The sequence below is a fragment of the Bubalus bubalis genome, chromosome 3, assembly GCF_019923935.1.
Source record: "Bubalus bubalis isolate 160015118507 breed Murrah chromosome 3, NDDB_SH_1, whole genome shotgun sequence".
Taxonomy (NCBI): domain Eukaryota; kingdom Metazoa; phylum Chordata; class Mammalia; order Artiodactyla; family Bovidae; genus Bubalus; species Bubalus bubalis.
This window is the reverse complement of record NC_059159.1, coordinates 139,668,491-139,682,680: the sequence shown is the minus strand read 5'-3', so window position 1 is coordinate 139,682,680 and position 14,190 is coordinate 139,668,491. Positions and strand designations below refer to the sequence as shown.

The window sequence follows — 14,190 nt, the reverse complement described above, 5'->3', positions numbered from 1 at the left end:
CCTCCCTGAGTCCCAGGATCTGTCTGCAGAGCCACAGTACAGTCTTCCCCACTTCAGAAAGTATCTGATGGGCATTCAGGAAACCTTTGTCCTTATGTTTGCAGGATACCTCACCTTTACCAGCTGTGACAGCTCACGTATGCTTCACTTTTCTAAGACTCTGTTCCCTCATTTGTACGTGGGGATAATATACCTACCCTGCATTCTTTATTTCATTATGGAATGTTTAAGTTAACTTAGAAAATGGAAAGGTGATTGACTCCAGAAACGCAGTTATTGATCTGCTAGCAAATATTTAAACCTATTGAAGCAGTTCTAAATGTAAAGAATGTTTTAATAAACAAAGACTCCTATGACAATGAGAAGAATCATTTCCTCAAAGACAAATTATTTGATAAATGCAGAGTTTCATGTACTGTGTGTATGTGTGTTGGGGTAGGAGTGTCTTCACAAGGGAGAAAGGAGTATTGCCTAGTTGGTTGGTTGGTTTTATCTAAGGCTACCTCTCAGCATACAATAAGGAGCTGCTCGCCTCTGAAAATTCAGCAGCATTCATGAGGAGCATTTGTTGCTCGCAAGTGTCTTCCAAAGGCTTTGAAAATACCACTGAATTTTGTATCAGCTCCTTGACTCCGAAACTTTTCTTCTAATCTAATGATCTTTCTGGTGATCAGGGGCTACTAATGTATTAAATGTTTGATGCACAAATAATTTTGAAATTTTCTTTAAATTCTACAAAACATTGACCTGCACTTTCATGCAAGTTCCTAGGAGCTACAGGTGGAGTCAAAATATACAGACTTTCAACAAAGATTATTTTCACTGATCTTGCTCTCTAATACCCTACTATAGACAGTTCAAACATTGAGATATACCAATTAGGGGCTTAAATTTAGCAATTCAAGTTAGCATACAACTTTTAGTAATTGAGATACATACACATCAGTGGGTTTAATGCATGCTCCTTGGATTCCTTACATACGCAAACAACATTCTCAAACCAAGAAACATTAAGTGTTTTGGTATGAGAGTAAAAACTTAAATGACTGCACAAGGAAGGAATTAGAAAACATTCTGCAGTTGATTTAACACAGCAGTTTTTCTTGCTGTTTCAATGTATATAGTCATCTGTCGAAACATGTGTGTGTCTCCAAATACTGGATGTGCATGTTATAAGTTGCAGTTAAGTTGCATCTCTTTTTGAGCCTTCTGGTCCCACTGCCATGGCCTTGGTTTAAATATTCATCATATCTCTTTATTATTGAACCAAATACCTAAATCATCACCCCACTTTCAATCCTTCTCTTCTTGAACCCATTCTATAGTGTTCATCATCAGTCTAATCACCTCTAGGTGTCAAGTACTATTCCAAGGACTAGGAATACAGCTGGGAAAAACACTGACCAGGTCACCTATACTAAGAATCTTACTAAAGAATCAGGGAAAGGAAAAAGATATTAAACATGTAAACAAATAAATACTCAAGATAATTATCACAATAATAACTGCTCAGAAGAAAATGAAATAGGATAATGGATGCTGCTAGCCACTCTAGCTAAAACTGTGTGGTGGCCATTGGGAAGTGCATGCCTCCTAAAGAAAAAAGCAAGTGTGAAAACTATGAGACAAAAGTAAGCCTGGAGCATGCAAGAGAGCATTTTAAAAAGGTAACTGGCAAACAGTGAGGAGAGTGTGCAGATGAAGTCAGAGAGACAGACAAGGGCAAGATATGTAGGGCCCTATTAACCATCATGAGGAGTTGGGTTTATAAAACAAAAGTTTCATCACAATACATTGAGAAGACTCTGAGAATGACAATAAAAGAGTGATCCTATTTTGTGCTTTAAAAAGGTCACTCAGAGGAGAGGGTTCAAGACAGTGGTGTAAGAAGATCCTAAACTCATCTCCTACCATAGACACAGCAAGTCTACAACTAAATATGAAGTAATTTCCCCAGAAAAGGATCTGAAAACTAGATGAACAGAGCCTCCACTTGTTCCATCACAAGTATAATCATGGGGATGGGGTGTAAAAAAGATAAAGCTTTGGCATGTATTCAAACTTAAGTTACTACCAATTTAAAACAGGATATTACTTACATACAGTGTTATATGTGAACGTCGCAGTAATCACAAGGAAAAAACTTATAGTAAAAAGAGGGAAAAAATGATAAGAGAATCTAAACATAACACTAAAGAAAACCACCAAACACAAGATAAAAGAGAAAGAGAATAAGAAAGGAACAGAAAAGAACTACAAAAATAGCCATAAAACAACTAACAAAATGATGACAATATATACTGGTCAATAATTTCTTTTTTTTTTTTTTTAAATTTTATTTTATTTTTAAACTTTACATAACTGTATTAGTTTTGCCAAATATCAAAATGAATCCACCACAGGTATACATGTAAATGGGCTAAATTCACCAATCAAAAGACATGGAGTGACTAAATGGATTAAAAAGCATGATCTGTCTGTATGTTGCCTACAAGATACTCACTTCAGAAGAAAGAATACACAGGCTGAAAATGAAGAGATGGAAAAAGATATTCCATGAAAATGGAATAAAAAGAAAGCTGGAATAGCTATATTCATAACAGACAAAACAAACTTTAGAACAAACACTGTAACAAAAGACAAAGGGCATTAAATAATGATAAAGGGGTCAATCCAGCAAGAAGATATAATATTTACAAAGGTATATGCACCCAATACAGGAGCACCAAGATATACAGAGCAAATGTGCAACATTCAGAAAACAAAGATCATGGCATCTGGTGCCATCAGAGGTGGAGAAACAGTGGAAACAGTGGCAGACTTTATCTTTTTGGGCTCCAAAATCACTGCATATGGTGTCTGCAGCCATGAAATAAAAGACACTTACTCTTTGGAAGAAAAGTTACGACAAACCTGGACAGCAAAAGAAAGCTGTGGTACATATACACAATGGAGTATTATTCAGCCATTAAAAAGAATACATTTGAATCAGTTCTAATGAGGTGGATGAAACTGGAGCCTATTATACAGAGTGAAGTAAGCCAGAAAGAAAAACACCAATACAGTATACTAACGCATATATATGGAATTTAGAAAGATGGTAACAATAACCCTGTGTACGAGACAGCAAAAGAGACACTGATGTATAGAACAGTCTTATGGACTCTGTGGGAGAGGGAGAGGGTGGGAAGATTTGGGAGAATGGCATTGAAACATGTAAAATATCATGTATGAAATGAGTTGCCAGTCCAGGTTCGATGCACGAAACTGGATGCTTGGGGCTGGTGCACTGGGACGACCCAGAGGGATGGAATGGGGAGGGAGGAGGGAGGAGGGTTCAGGATGGGGAACACATGTATACCTGTGGCGGATTCATTTTGATATTTGGCAAAACTAATACAGTTATGTAAAGTTTAAAAATAAAAAAAAAATAAAAAAAAAAAAGCAGAGACATTACTTTACCAACAAAGGTCCATCTAGTCAAGGCTATGGTTTTTCCAGTAGTCATATATGGATGTGAGAGTTGGACTATAAAGAAAGCTGACTGCCAAAGGATTGATGCTTTTGAACTGTGGTGTTGGAGAAGACTCTTGAGAGTCCTTTGGACTGCAAGGAGATTCAACCAGTCATCCTAAAGGAAATCAGTCCTGAATATTCATTGGAAGGACTGATGTTGAAGCTGAAACTCCAATACTTTGGCCACCTGATGAAAAGAGCTGACTCATTTGAAAAGACCCTGATGCTGGGAAAGATAGAAGGTAGGAGGGGAAGGGGACGACAGCAAATGAGATGGTTGGACGGCATCACTGACTCAATGGACATGAGTTTGAGTAAACTTCAGGATTTGATGATGCACAGGGAGGCCTGGTGTGCTGCAGTCTCTGGGGTCGCAAAGAATCAGACATGACTAAGTGACTTAACTGAAAGGGAGAACTTGAAAGAGATACAATAATAGCAGGAGACTTAACACCTCACTTATATCAATGGATTGATTATCCAAAAAGAAAATTAATAAGAACATATCAGACTTTGACATGTTAGACCAGATGACCTTCCAGATATAAAGAACATTCCATCAAAAAGAAGTAGATAAACATTCTTCTCAAGGGCACATGGAAGGTTCTTCAAGACAATTCACGTTAGGTCAGTAAACAAGTCTCAATAAATTTAAGAGGATTAAAATCATATCAAACATCTTCTCCAAAGACAATTATATGAAACTAAAACTTGGTCACAAGAAAAAAATTGGAAAAACTACAAAAACTGGAGATTAAACAACATGTTACTGAACAACCAATAGGTCTTTGAAGAAATAAAAATGCATAGAGATGAATGAAAATAGAAATTTAACATACCAAAGTCTTTGGAATGCAGCAAAACTGGTCACAAGAGGGACATTCATAGCAATATAGGCCAATCTCAATAAACAAGAAAAGTCCTAAATAAGGAAGCTAACTTTACACCCAAAGGAACTAGAAAAAGCATAACAAATGAAGCCAAATATTAGTAAAAGACATAATAAAGATCCAAGCATACATAAATAAAGACTAAAAAATAGAAAAGATCAATTAAACAAAAAGCTAGCTCTTTAAAAAGATAAAATCAATAAAACTTCAGCTAGACTAATAAAAAAGATACTCATATATATAAAATCAGAAGTGAAAGAGAAGAAATAGCAATGACATCATAAGAAAACAAAGGATCATAAGAGGATGTTACAATTATTTGCCAAAAAATTGGACAAACTGGAATAAAAGATAAACTATTAGAAAATAAAAGATAATAAAATATAAACTACTTGAAACATAATTTTTCAAGGCTGAATTATTAAGAAATAGAAGATCTGAATAGACAAATTACTAGTGGGGATATTAAAACAGTAATCAAAATTCTCCCAACAAGCAAAAGCCCAGGACCAGGTAGTTTTAATGGCAAATTCTACAAAAACATTCAAATATTTAAGAACTATCTTTCCCAAATTCTTCAGGAAAAAAAAAAAAAAGAAAAGAAAACAACTGAAGAAGAAGGAACCTGCCAAAAGCATTCTACAAAGCTAACATTTCCCTGGTTCCAAAACCAGATGAGGACACCAAAAAGAAAATAACTGGCCAATATCTTGATGAACACAGATGCAAAATCCTCAATGAATATTAGCAAAATACATCTGATATGATTTAAAAGGATCATACACCACAAAGAAATGTAATTTATTCCAGGGATTCAAGGATGGTTCAATATCTGCAAATCAATCAACATGATACATAACATGAACAAAATGAAGGATAAACAATCACACATGATCATCTCAATATATAAAGAGAAAAGCACCTGACAAAATTTAACATCCACTTATGATTACAACTCAACAAAGAGGTCAGCAACAAGACAAAAAAGCTCACTCTTTCTGCTTTCATTCAACACAATGTTGGAAGTCCTAGCCATAGAAATTAGGCAAGAAAAAGAAATGAAAGCGTCCAAATCAGAAAGGAAAAAGTAAAACTGTCATGATTTGCAGATGACATGATGCCATATTAAGAAAACCCTGAAGAGTTCACCAAAAAATTATTATAACCAGTAAATTAATTCAGTGAAGTCACAGGATACAAAATCAATGTACAGATATGTATGGCATTTCTATATACTAACAATGATCTATCAGAAAAGGAAACTAATAAAACAATCCCATTTGCAATTATACCAAAAGAATAAAATACCTAGGAATAAATTTAACCAAAAGTGAAAAGACTAGCACACAGAAAACTAAGATGATGATGAGAAACTGAAACACACACACACACACACACACACACAAATAAGTGGAAAGATATTCCATATTCATGACCTGGAAGAATTAATCTTGTTAAAACGTCCATAGTACCCAAAGCAGTCTATAGATTCAGTGTAAACTCTATCAAAATTCCAATGGTGTATTTCATAGATCTAGAATAAATAATCCCCAAATTTGTATGGTACCAGTAAAGAACCTGAATAGCCAAAACTATCATGAGATAGAAGAACAAAGTTGGAGGTATCTCACTCCCTGATTTCACACTCCACTACAAAACTACAGTAATCAAAACAGTTGGGCATGGGGACAAAAACAGATACACAGATCAAGAGACAGAAGTGAGAACTCAGAAATAAACCCATATATATATACAATTTATAACAGAGGAGCAAAGAACATACAGTGGAGAAAGAACAGTCTCTTCAACACAATAAATGGTGCTGGGAAAACTGGACAGCCATATGCAAAACAATGAAACTAGAAAACTATCTCATGCCACCTGCAAAAATTAACTCAGAATGGATTAAAAATTTGAATGTAAGACCTGAAACCATACAATTCTTAAATGGAAACATAGGCAATAATCTCACTGACATTAGTTTTAAAAATGTTTTTGTAGATCTGAATCCAAAGGCAAGTGAAACAAAGGCAAAAATAAATAAATTAGACTGCATCAAACTAAAAAGCTCCTTTACAGTGAAGGAAACTGTCATCAAAATAAAAATTCAACCTATGAGTGAAAGAAAATATTTAAAAATCATATATCCGATAAGGGGTTAATATTGAAATTTTTAAAGAACTCATACAACTCAACAACAGAAAACCAAACAACCAGATTAAAAAATGTATGGAAAATCTGGATAAACATTTTTTCCCAAAGACATACACATTGCCAACAAGCACATGAAAATATGTTCAACATCACTAATTATTAGGGAAATGCAAATCAAAACCACATAAGATATCATCCCACACTATTATTGAAAAGCAAGAAATAACAAATGTTGGCAAGGATATTGAGAAGAGAGAATCTTCAAACACTGGTGGTGAGGATGTAAACTGATACTGCCACCATGTAAAACAGTATGGAGACTTCCTCAAAAAATTAAGAATAGAGGTACAATATGACCCAGTTATTCTACTTCTGGGTATTTATACCAGAACATGAAAACACTAATTCAAAAGGATATATGCACCCATATGTTCAATGGACCATTTCTAGGGAAGAATTTTAGGCACAGAGAGGGTGTGCCTTCTAATTATTGTCTCCCATCAATGGACAGGTATCTAGGATTCAGTGTCAGGTTGCCTATTTCAGAACAAGGGGAGTCTGGTCTCTGTAATCCTCTCTCCCTTCCAACCCAGCTTTGGGAACTCAAAGAACACCTAGTCCACCCTCTGTCCCTGGCCTCCCGTCCTCAAGAATCCTGCTCATACATTGCATTCCATGCTCAGTGGTCATGACTATCCACTGGGAAGCAACATTCATGGCTTTCCCATGAATGATCCCATTATCTACCTGGTAATGCTCTGTTCCCACCACCCCCATACCACAGCACTGCACTGGGTTTAGGACAGCCAAGAGTGGACAAGAGACTTGTATGATACTGTATGATATCACTTACATGCAATTCTAAAACAGTACAAATGAATACACATGCAAAATAGAAACAAACTCAAGATTTGGGGGCTTCACTGGTGGCTCACTGATAAAGAACCTGACTGCCAATTCAGGAAATGTGGGTTCGATCCCTGGGTCAGGATGATCCCCTAGAGGAGGAAATGGCAACTCACTCCAATATTCTTGCCTGGAGAATTCCATGAACAGGGGAGCCTGGCAGGCTATAGTCCATGGGGTTGCAAAGAGTCAAACATGACTTAGCAACTACACACATGTTCAATGCAGCATTATTTACAATAGACAGGATGTGTTGACAATCCAAGTGTCCATCAACAGATGAATGGATAAGAAGATGTGATATGTGATATATATAAATATATACATATATATTTATTGGAATATTACTCAATGGAATAATACTCAATGGATTACTCAGCCATTAAAAACAAGGAAATCTTCCCATTTGTGACAATATGGATGGACCTTGAAGGTACTATAGTAACAGAAATAAGTCGGATAAAAGACAAATACCATATGATTTCACTCATCTGCAGAATCTAAAACAAACAAACAAACAAACAAACAAAATAGAAGCCAACTCATAGATACAGAGATCAGATTAGTGGTTACCAGAGAGAAAGGGGGTCAGAGTGAGCAAAATGAGTGAAGAAGGTCAACTGTATGGTGACAGATAGTAACTAGGCTGGTGGGATTATCACTCTTTAGTGTACACAGATGTGAAATTACAATATAGTACAGCTGAAACTTATAAAATAAAACTATTTTTAAAAAAAAGTCACAGGCTGATGCATGAAGAAAGGCTGGAAGATCACAAGAGTGGCAGAGGGAGACAGGGTGGGAAGCTGGGCAGTCATCCAGGAACAAGCAATTGTGGCAAACTTTCTCCGCAAAGCGCCAAATGATAAATATTTCCAGCGCTGCAGGCCATACAGACTTTGCTTCAACTACTCCATATGCCCCTGAGTACAAAAGTAGCCACAACAATATGTAAATAGGAATAATTCTATTCTAATAAAACTTTATTTATGGACATTGACATGTGAATTTCATAAAAAGCTCACGTGTCACAAAATGTCATCCTTCTTTTGTTTTTTTTCAAACCCCTTAAAAATGTTAGAACTATTCTTAGCCTACAGACTACATAAGCTGAACTTGGCCCAAGGGCCATAGTTTGTGGACGGACAGGTTTGAAGTTTACAAGGAGGCAGAACTCACACGATGTTTGACTGGGTGCACATGACAAGGAAGGAAAAGAAAAGAATGGAGGAATCTGCTGGGTTTTGACCTGAGCTGCTGCCCCCAGAGTCCTGGGGAGATGAACTCACACCCCCTTTAATGTTCTTCACTGTGCCATAAATCTAACCACCTGGCACTGAGGTTCAAGACCTCGTGGCCAACTTCCCCAGCCTTGCCTCTGACCACCATCCTTCACACACCCTGCCTTCCAATCAAGAACGTTTCCAGTTTGCAAGCTCTTGTTCACACACCTACAAGACCCTTCCTCTTCTTTCCTCTGTGTCCAAATTCCATGCATCCATCACAGGCTGTGAAACCTGTCCCACAGACTCCTCCAGCTCTCCTAAGAGGAAGGACCAGGGTGCCGTCCCTCTACTTCTACCACTCCCATTGCTTTGCTCAGCCTCTATTTGCATTTTAGGTGCAAATATTCACATCTCAGGTCTCTGACCTAAGTATAAGAACCAAAGGGATAGATCTGTATTTCATTCATATTTTTATATCCTCCCATGGCTAGTCGTTTTCAGAACTTACTGGATTTCTTACGCTCTGTAGGCACTGAAATTTTTATTAAGATATTTAAGAAGACAAGTGTGAAGGTGTGGAAACAAGAAGAATTATACATATCCCTGAATGAGATGCTGGGCTGGATGAATGACAAGCTGGAATCAAGATTGCTGGGAGAAATATCAATAACTTTAGGTATGCAGATGATACCACGTTAATGGCAGAAAGTGAAGAAGAACTAAAGAGCCTCTTGATGAAGGTGAAAACAGAGAGTAAAAAAGCTGGCTCTAAATGTAACACTCAGCCATTTAAAAGAATACATTTGAATCAGTTCTAATGAGGTGGATGAAACTGGAGCCTATTATACAGAGTGAAGTAAGCCAGAAAGAAAAACACCAATACAGTATACTAACGCATATATATGGAATTTAGAAAGATGGTAACAATAACCCTGTGTCCGAGACAGCAAAAGAGACACTGATGTATAGAACAGTCTTACGGACTCTGTGGGAGAGGGAGAGGGTGGGAAGATTTGGGAGAATGGCATTGAAACACGTAAAATATCATGTATGAAACGAGTTGCCAGTCCAGGTTCGATGCACGATACTGGATGCTTGGGGCTGGTGCACTGGGACGACCCAGAGGGATGGTATGGGGAGGGAGGAGGGAGGAGGGTTCAGGATGGGGAACACATGTATACCTGTGGCAGATTCATTTTGATATTTGGCAAAACTAATACAATTATGTAAAGTTTAAAAATAAAATAAAACTTAAAAAAATTAAAAAAAAATGTAACATTCAGAAAACTAAGATTATGGCATCCAGTCCCATCACTTCATGGCAAGCAGATGGGGAAAAAATTGGAAACAGTAAAAGATTTTATTATCTTGGGCTCCAAAACTACTGCAGATGGTGACTTCAGCCATGAAATTAAAACATGCTTGCTCCTTGAAAGAAAAGCTATGACAAACCTAGACAGCATATTAAAAAGTAGAGACATCACTTTGCTGACAAAGGTCCATATAGTCAAAGCTATGGTTTTTCCAGTAGTCGTGATGATGTGAGAGTGGGACCATAAAGAAGGCTGAGTGCTGAAGAAGTGATGCTTTCAAACTGTGGTGCTCGAGAAGACTCTTGAGAGTCCCTTGGACGGCAAGGTGATCAAACCAGTCAATCCTAAAGGAAATCAACCCTGAATATTCACTGAAGTATGGATGCTGGAGCTGAAGCTCCAATATTTTGGCCACCTGATGTAAAGAGCCAACTCATTGGAAAAGACCCTAATTCTAGGAAAGATTGAGGGCATGAGGAGTAGGGAGTGACAGAGGATGAGATGGTTGGATGGCATCATTGTCTCAATGGACATAAGTCTGAGCAGACTCCATGAGATAGTGAAGGACAGTGAAGTCTGGCATGCTGCAGTCCACAGGTTCATGGAGTCAGACATGACTGAGCAACTGAAGAACAACTGAATAAAAAACCTGGTTTCTTGATATAGTAGTAATAATCATTTAAAGGACAATTTTTTTTTAGAAACTTTAAGTTTTTGAAAGTTACCATACCATTTTTTATTCTCACTAACAATATCTAGGGGCTTCCCAGGTGGCATTAGTAGTAAAGAACCTGTCTGCAGCAGACCCAAAGAGTTGCAGGTTCCATCCCCAAGCCAGGAAGATCTTCTGGAGGAGGGCATGGCAGCCCACTCCAGTATTCTTGCTTGGAGAATTCCATGGACAGAGGAGCCTGGCAGTCCACGGGGTCACAGAGTTGGATATGACTGAGCAACGTAACAGGCACACACGCATGCCCGCAGTAATATCTAAGGCTTTCTATTTTTCCACAACCTTGCGAACATTTGTATCTGTCTTTTGTTTTATTTTTGGCTTCCAAGTGACATGTGGTATCTTAGTTCTCAGACCAGGGATGGAACTCATGTCCCCTATAGGGTGCAGGGTCTTAACCACTGGACTGCCAAGGAAGTCCCTAAAGGACAGATATTTAAAACAGGAATCATCAGCAATAAGTCAGAGGCTATACAGCACCTTTATGTGTGTGTTATTTGCTCATTCGTGTCTGACTCTTTGTGACCCCATGGAATTCTCCAGGCAAGAATACTGAAGTGGGTTGCCATTCCCTTCTCCAGAGGACTTTTCCAACTCAGGGACCAAACCTGGGTCTCCTGCATTGCAAGCAGATTCTTTACCACCTGAGCTACCAGGGAAGACCACAGCACCTTTATAACTTCTCTTAAATCTTTCTATTAGTTCCTCTACCCTTCAACACCATATTTACATCTGAATGAAAGTATTTTGTTGAAAGACTGGCATTGAAGATCCCTCAGGCATTCAAGCAATCAAAATGCTCAGAACCAACTTAGGAAACAAGTAAGCATCTCACTCACCGAGAGGTGTTCCCGACCCGTGTCAACAACACCTGTGGGAAGGGTTCCATTACTTTTGTTCGTGGTGTCCCCAATGTCATTTGCTGCGGTCCCATAATCTTAAATTGGAGAAAGGGGAAAAAGAAGGAAGCATGAAGTTGTCTTTAGGCTGCAATCAAACATGAGCCACAGTAGAATCCAGAACAAAGCAAGACAAATCACAAGCTTCCAAACCACTGACAGTGTGGCTGGGGAGAAACATGACACCTCCCCACCTTGGTTTAAATTCACTGTAAGACTGTGTAATGTCAAAATTGTATTCAACTCAGATCTTTACATCATTGCTTTGTTGGTCAAATTCCAAACCAGGTTTAGGATTTTTCTCTGCACATGAAGGTTTTTATTATATAAGTTTGTATATAATATCAATATATTCCTTTTTTGATAAAGTATTTAATGAAAATACAAAAAAAATTTGACCATATAGAGTCATAGATTTATAGGCCTAGAAGAGTCTTTGGAAATCAAGTCTAACCACCAGTTTTACAGCTGAAGAATGAAAGCTCAGAGATGTTACTAGTAATTACTAGTCTTAAGGTCAACTGGCAAGAAGGCAACAGAGTCTAGAAATCAGACCTGAAATCAGCAGCACTGATTTCTGGACATCTTACTTATTCACTTAAAATAGAATGTGGACTCAGCACTGAGAGCAAACTTGGGTCCACATTTGAACTTTTAAAAGAGTTCTGAATTGCCAATATTTCAGTTGCAGAATTAATGTATAGGGAACTTCACCAACACAACACTTAGAACTGTGAGGATATGTTCTCATAGTTCTCAAATGTAGCTGCTCGTCTGGATCACTTTTAGCCTACATGGATCAGGATAGAAATAAATGATTTTTCTGTAGGGAATGTCTTTATTAATAATATTATATATAAAGTCATAAAAAGTTTTAGTAAACATTACAGACAATGTTGTTTATAAATGGTTTGTATTTTTATTCTAAATAGATATGGTGCCTTCAATTTCCATCCTGAACAACCAACCTCATTAAGCCAGCCCCAGCTAATCTTCCCTTGGTAGAAATATCATGCTGGCCTCAAGGCAACCAATTTAAATTATATTCTTATTAGCAGAGTGTTCCTTTGAATGTGAATGAAAATTAACAGAAACAGAATTTATTTTCTATCTGTGGCTGTTTCATTCTTAACTGCAAAACTATATTCTTACCATTTTCATTTTGAAAATATTAGAACTTATTAATATTTAAAACACTAGGAGATATCATTTATTTGCTTATTTTCCCTCTTCATATTATATCCAGCTACTCACACAAAATTAAATCATTAAAGTATCTACAGTTTAATATAACAACATTTTAGGCCAAATATTCAAAGTGTGATCTGAGTCCAGTGGAAAAATGACATTTCTAGAGACTTAAAATTATTGGAAAGGAGTTCAAAACATAATTTTAAAATGGAAAAATCACAATACAATTTCTCTGTGATACAATTTGACATACTCTTTCTTTAAAACATATCAGAACAAATAAATATAAAAATACACAAATTACATCCACAATATCACCCAAACCACAACAGCCTGGAGGAAATATGGCTTAACATGCATAAAGCAAGAAAACACAATTTAATTCCCTAGACAAAATTAGCTCAAGTTAAATATACACACATAAATACAGAAAGGATCATTTTATATTTAAAATGCAAATTATTTTTACATTAAAAATATAAATATACACATTTGTCAAGGTGTGCATCAGAATTAAAGAATAGACTATTTTATAGAATAAATATGTAAAAGCAACATTTTGATAAATGTAACTTTTTATCAATTTTAAATTTCAAACCAAGTCTTGAAATTAAGCCTGCCATTTCCCCAAAAGAAGCCTCCTGGTCATGAAGGTGGTTTCAAAACTATTAACAATGGATTCTCATATGTAGTAAAATGACCCTGGAATTCAAATAGCAAAGGAAAGATGAGCTATTTGGTAAGCTAATACAGTGGACAGTTTGATTCTCTTCTTCCACATTCCAAAAGTAAAAGTGTTAGTTCCTCAGTTGTGTCTGACTCTTTACAACCCCATGAACTGAAGCCCTCCAGGCTCCCTGTCCATGGAATTCTCCAGGCAAGAATACTGGCGTGGGTATCCATTCCCTTCTCCAGGAGATCCTCTCAACCCAGGGATTGACCCAGGTCTCCTGCCTTGCAGGCAGATTCTTTACCATTTAAGAGAGATCCATTTTATTCAAGGGAATTTATTCCTCTAGGAAAGTTGATCTAAACTCCAGGGGTGGATCTAACCAAGGGTTAAATAGATTTTTGCCACCAAGGCAAAAATGAACCATGACCCAACTGAGTCCTGAGTCAGAAACAGGGAGGGTTTGATGGAGGTCTCTGGGAAAGTTCTTCTTCTGGAACAATTTCATAAGTTCCTCCCTTTCTCCCATCAATGTGAATGACTCATTTTAAGACCGTAAAAGAAACCAGCCTTCAGTGAAGCCAGCACAATGGGCAGGAGGGTGCAGAGATGGGGAAAAAAAAAAAAACAACCCTGCATCCCTGATGGTATGGTTGAGTTGCTGGTTTCACCAACCTTAAAACATGCCTCGCCTT

The 14,190-nt window shown here is 37.2% G+C and overlaps 1 protein-coding gene across 7 annotated transcripts in view; it reads right to left on the bottom strand.

Moving 5' to 3' along the window:
• NTRK2 (neurotrophic receptor tyrosine kinase 2) overlaps window positions 1–14,190 on the bottom strand; it is a 400,572-nt gene that overhangs the window by 302,092 nt on the left and 84,290 nt on the right. For all 7 annotated transcript variants that reach the window (XM_025281959.3, XM_006080618.4, XM_006080619.4 and 4 more), the window contains one exon: window positions 11,575–11,672. In XM_025281959.3, coding sequence (XP_025137744.1) covers window positions 11,575–11,672 — 98 coding nt within the window. The remainder of the gene's footprint in view (window positions 1–11,574; window positions 11,673–14,190) is intronic.